Below are 13675 nucleotides of genomic sequence, written 5' to 3' on the forward strand. Positions count from 1 at the left end.
TATTTGTACCAATTGTATTTATTGCTAGAAACTTTAAACTTTTAAAAAAGTGTTTGAAAAGTAGATAACAGAAACATACATAAAGGTTGGAAGCAATCTTACATTTACAAAGTGCTGCAAATTTGATAAATCTGTATTACTGATAACTCTTAGATGAATAGATATAAATCCTTGAAATACTCAGAGTGTGACAGAAAGGAACAGAATACCTAAATGAATATAAATAAAAGTACCCTAAGAGGGAACTGAGCTTTTGTCAAATTGGTCATTAAGAGAACTGAACTTTGAGCAAACAAGTTTGCAGTGAACTGGTTTTGAAGAAATGTAGCTTTAGGTGAATTCAAGTTTCAGTCAAACTGACTGGAAGCAAAGTGTCTTGCTCCTCCTAGCGCCCCTAAACCTGAGTTCAGGAGCTGCAGTGGATATAATCTGGAATTCCACTGAAAGGTGGCCAGTCTAGAGTGGTAAACTACTACTAGGGAACCAAGTGTAAGAGTGACCTGAGAGGAAGGGGGTGACAGTGTATGTGTGCGTGCGCATGCACACCGCCACACTTACACACCCTTGTAGACCCATACTGGTGTGGGCCTCAGTGTACCTACATGGGAGTGAGGTGGCCTGAAGCTCCCTAGTCACACTACCCAGCAAGTCCACACCCACACAGGCCACTTGCCACCTCCCCAGCTAAGAAGAGCAACCAAGGACAGGCCCCCATCAGCCTCCCCAGGCCTATGAGTCCCTGAGAAACAGGCAATATGGGTCGAGGCTCACCTAGAGCTGGTCCTCATTCCCAGCAGAGAGAGGAGGAGCTTTCGTATCCTTAGAGAGGAACAGAAATGACTTCTTTAAAAAGGCCAGGGTTTCCTCTTTCTCATTTAGGTACGGAGAGAGGACACAGTGGTGAACACCTGGCTGGCCTTAGGTCTGATACCATGCGTGGGGTACAAGGGAGTGAAGTACTCATGACATCCTCTTCTCCTGTCACCCAGGGACAGAACATCACATATGCACAAACATTCACTAGAGACAGGGACCGGGATCCGATGTTCGGAAAGTCCTGGAGCCTGCCCACTGCACACACAACAGGGCCGGCCACCCCACCAGGACGTGAGCAGCTTCCTCCCCCGAAGTCCATTTGGAATGTTGGGATCTTTGGGTCTCTGGCCCTTTGGGGCTCTCCTGAGAGGACTCTTCTGCCAGCACTGCAGAGCACACTGCTTGCCTCAGCTGGTCTCGGAGGAGCCCACTAGCCAGAGGAGTTGTCAACTGTGAGGATGGCAGCAGCAGTGACTCCAGCTCAGATATATTTGGCAGGAGGCTGTCGGGCATTGAGTCGCTGCATGTGACAGCTGTGGCAGAGCAAGTGCCCATCCAGAGGGAAACAGCAGCAGCCTTCCTCATCACTCAGCTGCATTCGGCAATCCTGGGGAAGAAGATACCTAGTTCAGCTCAGCCCAGGCTCCTTGAAGACCTTTTGGAAGCCAGCCCCGCCCCACTTTGCAGGACTGAAAGGTTAGCCAGGGCAAGTTGTGTTGGCTGGTAGAAAGGATGGATGAGAAAATACTTCACTGGACACCAGGTGTCGCTGCTGCAGCAGAAATAATGAGGCAACCCCCCCCACCACCACCACTTACAGCAGTTAACCAGCAATCCCTAGTTTTAAGTGTGTGGACTGGGGCAGCCAGATTCAGAAAGTACTAAACTAGGACCTGAGAGTGGCTACAGGACAGAAAAGAGAATGGAGACAGATCACAGCACCTTCCTGATTTTGTTTTTTATTTTTTTGAGACAGGGTCTCACTATGTAGTTCAGGCTGGCCTTCAACTTGCAGTGATCCTCCTGCCTCAGCCCTCAGAGTGCTGGGATTACAAGTGTGCACCACCATGCTCAGCAGCTTCCTGATTTTCTGTGCCCTACATTTTCCATAGATGAACGGCTCTTCTAGGACTTGACACTTCCCCCTCCTTCCCAGTTCCAATTTACAGCCAACAGCCCTGGACCCCAACACTCACCTCACAGTGGTAGCACTCGAAGTGATAATCACGGTCCATGGAAATCACCCTCACAATGTCCTCACAGCCCTGAAACATGTAGACCCCCATGAGGATGAAAGCAGCATGATGACCCCCAACTCCTCCTCCCTGCCAGGGACACCTCCCGCCCCAGTAGAAACATCACACTAAGGCTTCCAGGCCCTCTCTAAAATCAAGTGAACCATCCACAGCTTTGAGATGCTTTTGCAGAACCTACTGGGGCTTCCCTCCCCCTTGCTGGTGGTACCCCAGCAGGTCCCCATGCGAGGCACTCCTGGGGGGTGTCTCACCTGCTGCTCTCAGGTGTGGGGGAAGCAGAGGGAAGGGAAAGGCACAGGGAGGTAGGTAAAGAAAGTAGGCTAAGCCAGGGACAAGAAGCTCCAGTAGGGTCCAGTTCCTCGCTAGCCTCTGGCTTCTCTCCCCAGCCCACACTCTACACATGTGACCTATCCAGCCAGCCTTGAGGGTTCTTCCACCTTTTTCCAGCCCTTACTGGGATAAAAGATATGGAGCCTGGGCCTAGCAAGGCTATCAGACACATCCAGGCCCGGATGTTGGGGTCAGAGTGGTGACCCCAAGAGCAGAGTCACACGGGAATCTTCCAAGAGTACATTCCTCAGCACCATCACTTCCCGAGGGAGGCCAGGCCACAAGTCTCCACCCCTCCCCAGAGGCAGCGGCACTGGCTGCCCTGCAGAAGAACCCAGACGCACTGACCTCCGAGGGGAGGATGGGCTGGCCACAGGCCGCACACTTCGGGGCGTAGTTTCTGAAAAAGAGAAGGTAGCAATAAGCTGAGGTTGGGGAATCCCAGGACCCATGTCCACACTGCACCCCAGGGCCAGACTCACTTGTGGTAGTCAGTGACACAGTACACCTGGTTGGAGAAATCCACGGTGAAGGGGACGCCATCCAGGCACTTGTTGCAAACGATGCATCGGAAGCAGCCTGGGTGATAGGACTTCCCCATCGCCTGTAGGATCTGGCTCACAAGGTGAGAGGAGTTTTAGTCTCCCTCAATCCCAGCTCTCCAGCTACACATTATGTTTCCCGTGCCTTCTACTAACCATATCCAACACCCTGCTGTCCTCCCACAATGCTATTTGAGGGGACCAAGGTGTCTAAAAATAAAGTCAGAAATCCTGAACAAAGTATTAGAGATCAGCCAGGCCAGTGGATTTCAATCTTGGCTACAGTTTTAGGGTCCCACCTCAAACCTTTTTTTTCATACTGGCGATTGAACTGAGGACCTTGCACTTGTGAGGCAGGTAGGTGCTGCACGAACCACTGAGCTAAATCCCCCGCCCATCCACCTCAAACCTTTTATCAAAAACAACAACAACAACAAAAAACCTTTTATCAAAATATGACCTGCTAGGTTGCCAGGGTTGAGACTTAACTGACCAAATCTAATTCTCCTTTTTTATTTTTGTATTTCTTTTTCTTTCAGTAATGGGGACTGAACCCAGGGCTGTACACTGAGCTACATCAGCAGCCCTTTTCTACCTTTTTTTTGGTACCGGGGATCAAACTTGGGACCTTGGGCTTGCAAGGCAGGCGGTGGACCAACTGAGCTAAATCCCCGGCCCACCCGTTTCTACTTTTTATTTTGAGGCAGGGTCTCACTAAGTCACTAAGTTGCCTAAACTGGACTCGAATTTGGAATCCTCTTGCCTCAGCCTCCCAGGGTGCTGGGGTCACAAGTGTGCCACCATGCCCAGCTTTTCTTTTCTTCCTTTTTTTTTTTTTTTTTGAGACAATCTCACTGTGGAGCCCAGGCTGGCCTTGAACTTGAGATCCTCCTGCCTCAGCCTCCCAGTACTGGATTACAGGTGTGGGCCACAGTGCCTGGCCCCAATCCTTCCTTTAAATGGAGAAGAAATCTGAGTTTCAGCTGATCTCAAGCAGTAGCGGAAAAGGGATTAAGACCTAGGACCCCACACTCCTTGCTCTGACTAAGGGACTGGCTGTGCCTGCAAAATCCCAGAAGCCTGGGATGGACCAGCAGCCCAGACTCCTCTCACAGGCGGAGGGAAAGCGTTGTAAACAGCTGCTCTGGGGAGGAATGGCAAAAATGTGACTCATGTGGTGATTGCTTTCCTCCCTGACCTCTCTCAGTATCCAGTTAGCCCCAGATTCCACCCATCAGGCCTGAAGCTGCTGCAGCCTCAGCTCAAGGCACTTTCCTTACCTTCTCCAAGATCAAGTGACCACAGACACAGCATTTCTCAGCTGCCTCCTGAAACCCTGAAAACTAGAGTCAAGAGAAGGAGTTACTGAGCTGGAGAGGATGGTGGAACCCCAGAGGTCCCCGTGTGGGAAGCAGCCCCAGACCCAGGGCCCTCGCTCACCAGGTAATCCTCCTCACAGTACACTGAGCCGTTGACACTGTAGAAAGCCTTGCAGCGCAAAGTTCGCCCTGGAAGCAGCAGAGAAGGGGCTGGAACCTATCTTGAGCCTGGTCCCAGGATTTCTCCCCCTCTGTGCCACTGCTCCCCAGGGGTGCACAACACATTTCAACCTGGATTCCAGGGCTGCTCCTCTTGACTGCCGGTCTCCTCCCTCCCACACACAGTCACATCTGATGCAACTCCGATTTGCTCTGGAGTCACTGCAGCTGGCTCTCTCCTCTGCTCACCATTTCCCCAACTCCTGTGTTCCCCAGACAAGCATCTTTCTCTCAGGTGCCCACCTGGGGAGCGCCTGGTAAAGGGCTCCAGGCCAGGTGCTGTGTGATTCACACGGAGAATCACATTGTCCCAGACTTTGCCCTCTGAGACCTTTCAACCTCAGGGTCTCTGCCTCAGCACAGCCCTCCTGCTCTCCTAGCCCTGTCTCCTTCCCTCTAGGGAGACTCTATGGAGGTCAGGGCACTGGAGTAGCTGCTGGGGACAGAAAGCCTTGTTTGGGTGCACAGCCATCCCTTTTCCTGCCCTATCAGGCTGCTCTTCAAGCTTGGAGGGACCCGGAGTCTTGCCAGTCCACAGCAGCCCAGGCTTTTTTACATGCAGACAAGGCAGGACCATTCCCTACCTGACCAACACCCAGGACCTCTACCACAGTGTCTAAATCATCAGGGATGATGGAGGAGGGAAAACAGGGTGGAGAATGGGCAATTTTCCCAGCTTTTGCTTCTTCCCAACAAAATCTCCTCTTCTACCTCTTCCCCGTGTTTGAGAAAAGCTGAGGAACTCATGATACAGAAGAGGAAAGAGAGACAACCCAAAGGGGCCCTATAAAAAGGACAGACAGGCAAATGAACCTAAAGAAAACCAGGCAGAAGCTGGGGGAGTGAGAAAAGCTGAGTGCTGGAGTCAGACAGGCAGAGATAGGAGATTAAAGGTTTAGCAGAAGAATCAGAATGGGTAAGCAGCAGCGGGAAGGGGTAATGAGAGAGGTGAGGGAGGCCAGGGAGGGAGAGTTAAGGCCACTGGGCGCTAGCCCCCCCAGGGCCTCCGGAGCTAACAGCAGCAGTGGGCATTCCTGGAGCGTGATGTCATCAGCTTGGCACAGCCTGGTGGCCTGCACTCCAGCGAGGTGGCTGAACTCTGACCAGCCAAGAGAAAACCCCCCTCCCAGCCCCCCATGGCTCCCCACTCCCCCAGCCCACACCCGCCCTTCCCACATTCCAGCCTTTCACTGTCGCCCCAGGCAACTCGGCTGCCCAAGACCAAACCCCACCAAGGAGAGACTGAGGGCCAGGCGGGAGTCCAGGCTGGGTGAGCAGGGAGGCAGAAGAAAGAAGGGAGACAGGCAGGAAGCTGAACAGTGGCAGGGAGGCAGAGCAGCATGGGCGAGGGGAAGCCAGAGAGAAGGTGGGGCAGCTGTGGGCTTCCACATGCTTAGTGGGGACGTGGACAGCTGCTCTGCCCAAGGAGGCCCAAGCTGTCCCCACAGCACTTATGAGGGTCTGAGTATGTGGGGAGTGCCTGAGGGGCCGCCCACACTCACCGCAGGAACAGCAGACAAAGCACTGGGTGTGGTAGAGGCTGTCCAGGGCCTGGCAGGCATTGCTCTGCCCGTAGATGCCTTTGTTGCACTTGATACAGGTGCCTGAAGAGAGGCAAGAAGTTGTCAGCTCACACCCCACTCCCACAGCTCAGATCCAGGGATCCCCAAACTTCACTGAGATTGTTCTTTGCTGATGTGCCAGAGGACACAGCTTCTCATTAATGGGTTACCTCCCTCCTAAGAGGAGAGGGTAACAAGAAATGGGATGCAGCAAGATCTTGGCTGGGCAAATTCATTCTTGTTCACTCAATTAATCAACAGTTGTGCACACCACAGTACTCAATACTGAAGAAAATTGGGAAAGTCAAAGATATGGCTCTCAGCCTCTACATGCTTGGCCTCTGTTGAGAAAACATTCAATAGACAATTGTGGGACAAATGGTCAGAGATAGCAGTCCAGGCTCAGCAGCAGACTCAAAATGAAAATAACAACTTCCTAGAGAAAGCAGGCCAGGCTCAGGAAGCCTCCTTGGGGCTTCAGTTTTCCTGTCTGTAAAACAAGCTACTGTTCAGATACAGAATGATTTCTCTCTGTACTTTGTAAGAGGTATCTCAGAAGTTCCAGGCTCAAGCCATTAGAGCCTCAGTTTTCAGAAGGCTCTGGCTCAGGAGGGCCCTGTGCAGGGGAGTGGGGGCTGCTGAGAATGCAGGTTGTGTTCAGGGAAGGGACCAGGGTTGAATAGGAAGGGGGAAAAGGTGGCAGACTCCTACTGACCCTGTGCCATCCATCACAGAGAGACAGACCTGAGCTGCTCTTCCTCAACATCCCCCCATCCAGGTGTGCTGGTGCACACCCATATTCCTAGTGCTCTGGGAAGCTGAGGCGAGGGAGAGGAAACTCTAGCACAGCCTAGGCAACTTGGTGACTTCACAAGATCATGTCTCAAAATAAAAACTAAAAAAGGGTTAGGGAATTGTCAAGGCCCTGAGTTCAATCCCCAGTACCACCAAAAAAGAAGAAAATCACTAAGATATATACACCTTGTCATGGCACCACCTTTCCTGGGTGTGTTCTTCCTCCCCTCCACTCCCCAATTCCAGGCCCATGAGTGAGGGCTAGGGCCTGTCTTTGGAGAGCAGATCCCAACGGGCCCGCCCCACCTCTCCCCCAGCACACTGGCATACTCCCTGCTTGTCTGGGCCCATCCCAGGCTTTGCCCAGGGGCTTGGGAGCCTGTGCAGCAGCTGCAGCAACTGATGGGCCCAGGCCTGCCCTGCTCCCACCCTGCAGCAGCTGGGCAAGGCTAAAGCCAAGGAAGAGGCCCCTTCCCAGGGCAGCAGTTAGAAGGGACAGTCAGCCAGGGATGGGGAATAGGGGTCTGTAGTCGTTCTGTGAGGGGAGGCAAGCTGACCCTCAGGGAGAGGAGGTCCCCACTTTTGAATTCACAATGTGGCTCCTCATGGAAGAGACTTGCCCAGAAGTGCCTGCCTGAGGGTCCCGTCAGAGCCATTCCTTGGGAAGCCTGGGACATGACCAGAAGACTATAGAGAAAACTGCTCAGGCGTGTTTGCCGCACCTCCTCTGACCCAGCATGTCCACACCTAGGTTCTTCCTGCCATTTTACTGCACTTTCTTTGAGTTCCTTTCTTCCTTTTGGCTCTGAAGGTTTGGCCAAAGAGACATCTTTCCCAGCTACCTCTCCTAGGCCTCAAAAGGAAACAGCTAAATGGGCCCTGTCACTCCGTCTCCGTTGATCAAAGTGATTTAGCATCATCGGATCTGGGCTTTCCTCTGTCCCGAGGGAGAAAAAATGGCTGGGGGCGGGGTGGAGGGTGGACTAAGCAGACCCTTCCAGCCTGCAGCCTTAACACCTCTGATCATCCTCCTCAACCAGTCTGCTCCCAGCTCCAGTCCTCTCCTTACTCACATTTCTAGCCGTGGACTCCAATAACACTGGGTCCTGGGCAGGGACATTGGTGAAGAAAGGTGGGGAGGAAAGACCTAGAAAACTGAAGAAACCCGCAGTCCTGGCAAGGGGGGGCTCGAGCTCTCCACTTCCACACCCAAATTAGCACTGCTTTACACAGTGAAGTAGTGCCTGTGGGCTTTGACTAAAGGATTGTTCAAGACCCCAATCTCCCTTAGTTGATACATCTAATCAACCTATACTTCCTGAGGGAGGGAGGGAGGCTGCATTCAGGTTTCCTTAACAATAGCAGGAAGTAAGGAGCTACTTCTAGCCAGATGTTGGGTACATTATGACCAGAACAAGACCAGGTTATTTCTGGTAGTCATGGAGGTCGGGTTCCATCCAGGGATGGTGGTGTCCTGGTAGTCATAACTTTTGCTCTGACTTCCGGAAGACGGGGAAAATAGAGGCTGGTACCACCGGGTCTCTGCTTAAATGCCCACGCGCGCCACCTCGCCAGCAGGACCGGGGCTGGGCAGTACGTGAGTTCCTGGTTTCCGTCCCCGGGCGCTCCATCCTTCCTCCCAGGCTCCACTTCCCCGACAGCCGACACAGTTCCGCGTGCGCTGGGAAGCGCCCCATTCCGCGCGCAACCCACCCCTCGGCGGGCCCCGCCCGCGGGCACCTGGAGCGCCGGGGCAGGAGTCGGCACGCACCCGGCCCGCCCGCCTCGCGCATTCCCCGAATTCCTGCGGGCGGAGCCTGGGCCCGGGTGGGGGCGCCGCGCGCCGGAGCCTGTAGGGGCACATAGGTGGGGGGGACAGGAAGGGGGATGCTCTCCCTACCCACTGCGTCCCATCCCAAGGCTTCCTAGGGCTAAAACTGAGGCTCTGTAATGCTTGAGACTGGGACTCACGAGATAATCGGGGCACTGAATTTAGCAGGAATGAGGAGCCCTGGTTCATCTAAAATCCAGAGAGAAAGGGAAAGCGCTCTGGGATCCGCCCCCATCCATTTCTCTAACCTCTTCTCTAATCCAGCGACTCCATCACTAACCCCCGGGGACCGGCAATTGGGGCCGTCGGGGCACTGGGGAGTCGAATGTGGTGCCCCCCTTCCCCGCGTCCTAGCCACGTCTGTCTCACCGAAGTAGTCCTCTCGGGCTTCCGGCTCCCGCATCCGGGCCCGGGCGGCCTCCGGAACGAACATACTCGGTGGCTCCTCCAGACCCGACGGCTCGATCCCCGAGGGTTCCCGGCGGGCGCCGACCTCTCGGCTCCCGGCGCCCGCCGTTAGGCGAAGCAAAGCAGAGAGCTCATCCTGGTATCGGGCGCCGGCTGCGCAGTCCCCGTAGCCGGTCACCGAGTGTCGTCCGGGTTGTGCCCCACGCCTCTCCAAGGGCCCTGCCGTACCCCCTCCGGCCCCAACCAGAGCACCGGGGCTGCCCAGGGCCGGGGGATACGAGTGGCGGCTTTCCTGGCAGCCGAACCCGGCGGGTCGGTGAGCGCACAGTCGGTCCAGGGCGGCGTGGAGCTCTGGGTAGGCGGACGGGGCCCCTCCAGGGGAATAGCCTCCTGGGGCCCCCGTAAGGGGTGGCCCAAACAGGCACGGTCCCGCAGGCAAGGGGCTCCCGTGGCGCTGGTCGTAGCCCATGCTGATGCCGCTGGTGCGGTTGCTGCAGGGCCGGCTTCCTCCAGCTCCGCCGGCCCCCGCGCCGTCCAGCAGCAGGCTGCCGCGGGGGCTGGACGGCTTGCTCGCGTCGCTGGCTGAGCTACTGGCGAAGCTGGAGCGGGGGCTTAGGGCCGGGGCCGTGGTCTCCAGCCGGAAATCGGGGGGTAGTGACTGAGGTAGAGGCAAGGCCCGGGTGGGCGGCTGTCCCCCGGGAAAGGAACCATCGTAGCGCTGCGCCTCAAACGAGGCGCGCGGGTTCCGCTCGGCGTCCAGGGACCCTTGCTCCCGGGCCGGCTCCAACGGCTCATCCTCAGAGCCCCCGGTGGCTCCTCGGGGCCCTGATTTCCTAGGTCCCCCCAACCCACTCAGGCGCCCCTTGCCCGGCCCGGGGGTCCCATCAGACCCAGACCGGCTAGCTTCACCCTTTCTGCGGCCGAACTTGGCGCTGCCGGAGTCCGAGAGTCTTAATTTCTCCAGCAGGCGACTGGCTTTCTCCCCTAACCGCTCCATGCCCTCGGGCCCGGGCCCTCCAGCCCCCTCCCCGCCCGGCACCCTGCAGCGCCTCGGCGGCGGGACTCGGCTTCCCCAGGGGCACAGGGCAGGCACTCGGGCTTAGCGGGCGGCCCAGGTGCCTGGCGCCGGGAACCCCGCAGCATCCCCCAGCGGGAGGGGCCGCGTCCCCCTGCGCATTGGGGCTAAGCGGGGCTGGAAGGGCTGTCCTGTCCGCAGCTCTATCTGTTCACGCGTCGACTCGCCCTACAGCCCGAGCACCGGGCCCCCGCCCCCTCTTCTCACACTCCGCTCGAAAGGAACTTCTCTTCCAAACTTTTGTCTGCCTGGCCGGATCTACTTTCCGGGAAGGGCGGAGGGCGGTGCGTCCCGCAGCTCTGGGGTGTCTGCGCAGGGATCCACGGCGCGTCGCAGGGGGCCCTGGACTAAGTGCGTTGGGGGTGGAAACCTGCGGATTGAACGGGAGAGGAGGGCAAGGGCCAGTTTAGGCAGCTGCGAGCACAACACTCCGAAACTGGAATGCGAGAATGTCGGGGGAGGGAGAAGGGGGACTCTTTGTTTGCAGTTGGAATGCGCGGAGGGACACTGGAATGTCGGCAACCTGAACTGGGGAGATGGGAGGCTGGTTCTACGCAAACACCGTGACTTTGTTTTTAGTGTCCTGACTGTGGGAGATGGGGAGAAACTGGTGCAGAAGCGGCGAGACAGGGAGAGAACCATAGAGAGGAAGACAGGGCGAAGGTAGAAAGATAGATAGGTAAAGAAGAAAGGTAGATAGATACGTAAAGAGGCCCAGGAACGTGGAGGTAAAGATAGCCCTGAAGGGTGAAGAATCCCACATGGGGAGGTGGAAGACAGCCAAAGAGAGAGCTGGGGTAAAGGCGAGTGTGGGAGGACAGAGGAAAGAACAAGTTGGTCTGGAGAGCTTGAGAGACAGAGAACCTGCAATAAAGACAGTACTTTCTGAACCCACAGTTCTGTGATGGTGGAGGAGGGTGGAAGATTTACGTGTTTGTAGAAGGAGCGAAAAGGATTGAGGAAAAGATTGGGGACTGAAAGATACCTGGGGAGGGTGTGTGTGTGTGTGTGTGTGTGTGTGTGTGTGTGTGTGTGTGTGTGTGTGTGTGTGTTGTATAAAACCATCAAAGAAAAGGTTTGGGACTAATCGTTACTACCTTCAGGGTAGAAAGACAGAGGACTAGACGGACACCCCCTGGTGTTGGGAAATGAGATTTTTAGCAAATATTTCAGGTGATCATAGGGATGGAAGGTCTACTTTTAGGGCTAAACACCTCCCCTCCCCCGATCCTCCCCGTTGGTTGGTGACAAGGGTATGTATTAGGAGAAGAAGAAATAACAGAGGAAATAGCAAATGAAAGCGATCATGTAGAAAAGATACTGATATTGACCATGCTGGAAGATACCCTGGCTGAAGCTAAACACCAACTAAAATGATTTTGCTCAGACTAGCACATCAAGGACAAGAGGCCGAGGGAATAGAATGTAGAATGAATATGACTCCTTTGTATTTAGATAGTAAATGAGTATGAAAATTACATGCAAAGAAATCATGCATATTATTTTCATCTCGACACCTTTTATATTAGTGTAGCCTTAGAGAATGGGAAAAGGAAGATTAATACTTTTGGAGAAATTAATTTGGTACAAACTACTTGGCTTCTTCGTCCAGGGTGCATTGTTACTAGTGATTCTCTTTCCTGAGAATCACTCTGTTTCCCAGGTCTAGCCGGCAGCTCTTCCCAGATCCTGGGGAGTTTCCTATCAGATGGAAGCAGAGGCGACTGAAAGCGCCAGTCACAGCGCTATCAGGTTACATCTAGAACCTGTTGTGAGCCGCATTCTCAGAATTAACAATAAGGGCTTCCCTCCTTTCCTGACTCCAGATGAGATTCTTCTTCCAGTTACTTCCATATTTGATCCTTTGGGATGAAGATCAGAGAGTAAATCTTAGAAAAATTTGAGAACCCATTTGAGAGACCTACCCAGGAGCTGGTAGTGGCAACAATGGGCACAGCTGGGATAAACAGCCTGCCTTTTCAGGGGGTGATGGGAAGCAGAGATGAAGAAGTGGAGTGCTCTGATAAGGCATGATCCACAGTGTGCATGACCTCATGGTAGCCACTCCATGATCAGAGCTAGAGCTGGGAGCTCATAGGTCCTCTTCATCCCCAAGCCTTTAACTGTGATGTACATACACATATGACTCATATCTTTAGCCCAGACTTTTTTTAGACTTAAAAACTCAAATGACCACTCAGGAGGCTAAGGCCGGAGATTATAAATTTGAGGCCAGCCTGGGCAACTTAGTGAGACCCTCTCTCAAAAAATAAAAATAAATAAATAAAAAGGAAAGCCAAGCATGGTGGCACACACCTGTGATCCAAGTGCTCTGAGGATAGTATTCTAAGTTCAAGCTCAGCCTGGGCAACTTAGAGACCCTGACTCAAAAGAATATTTTAAAAGATGGGGATGTAGGTCATTGTGAAGGCTCTGAGTTCAATCCCCAGTGCCACAACAAGTAAATAAAAAATTGGGGTTGGGGATTTAGCTCAGTGGTTCTGGCACTTGCCGCTCAAGCACAAGGACCTGAGTTCGATCCCCGGTACCAAACAAAAGTAAATAAAAAATAAAAGGGCTGGGCATGCAGCTCAGTAGTAGAGTGCCCTGAGTTCAATATCCAGTATAACGCGCGCACGCGCGCACGCACGCACGCACGCACAAAAACAAAAAACTCTGTGGGCCAGGAATTTAGCTCAGTGGTTCCACTGCCTGCCTTGCAAGCGCAAGGTCCCCAGTTTGATCCCTGGTACCAAAACAAAACAAAACCTCTCAAATGACTACTAGGACCTTTCTTGCCTTCTGAAACTGGCTTCTCCGGCAGTCCTGGAGTAAACGGCACCAGTAACCACTTAGCTGCTTCAGAGATCTGAGCATCAACCCTATGTTCTCCTCCCTTAAACCCAAATCCTGTAAATCACCAAGTCCTATCAATCAATTCTGCTTCTTAAATATCTTTCAAACCTGTCCTGTCTCACTGCCACTGTACCGTGTCAGGCCACCATCTTGTCTCCTGAACCAATTCTGGAGTCTCCCAGCAGAGGCAGCTTCCTCCAGTCTGTTACACCCAGAGTACAAGTGATTCTCCTAACACAAAAAACTCTCATTTAGCTGGGGATTTAGCTCAGTGGTTCCACCACCTGCCTCAAAAGCGCAAGGTCCTGAGTTCGATCCCCGGTACCAAAAAAACAAAAAACAAAACAAAAAACCCCTCTCATTTTCCTGCTTAAAACCTTTCAGTCATTTTTCACTATCCTGAGCTAACAGCTATACTCTTTAAGGTAGCTGTTTTGTTTTGTTTTTGAGATAAGGTCTTGCTCTGTAGTCCAGGCTGGTCTTGAACTCTCTATGTAGTCGAGGATGGCCTCAAACTAATGGTGATCCTCTTGCCTCAGCCTCCCAAGTGCTTGGATTACAGGCAAGCAGCACCACACCCAGCCTCTTTTAAAGTGTTTCGAAAGGTCTCCTCTCTACCTCTCCAGCCTCTTCTGTCAGCATTATGCCCTCTCTAAACTGGTCTGC

The 13675-nt window shown here is 53.7% G+C and overlaps 1 protein-coding gene across 1 annotated transcript; it reads right to left on the minus strand.

The window, feature by feature from the left end:
- Positions 1-2: 2 nt before the first annotated feature.
- On the minus strand, positions 3-10369 carry Ajuba (ajuba LIM protein). Its single transcript, XM_004864189.3, has 8 exons — positions 9040-10369; positions 5985-6086; positions 4385-4452; positions 4225-4287; positions 2885-3015; positions 2751-2802; positions 2013-2081; positions 3-1423 (listed from the first exon to the last, which is right to left on the minus strand). Exons 1-8 carry the CDS (start codon positions 10073-10075, stop codon positions 1298-1300), a joined length of 1647 nt encoding a protein of 548 aa, XP_004864246.1. The 5' UTR covers positions 10076-10369; the 3' UTR covers positions 3-1297.
- Between the last annotated feature and the right edge of the window lie 3306 nt (positions 10370-13675).

This window comes from Heterocephalus glaber, unplaced genomic scaffold (assembly GCF_053883595.1).
Source record: "Heterocephalus glaber isolate CG9 unplaced genomic scaffold, H.glaber_assembly_v1.0 deba00001662, whole genome shotgun sequence".
Taxonomy (NCBI): domain Eukaryota; kingdom Metazoa; phylum Chordata; class Mammalia; order Rodentia; family Bathyergidae; genus Heterocephalus; species Heterocephalus glaber.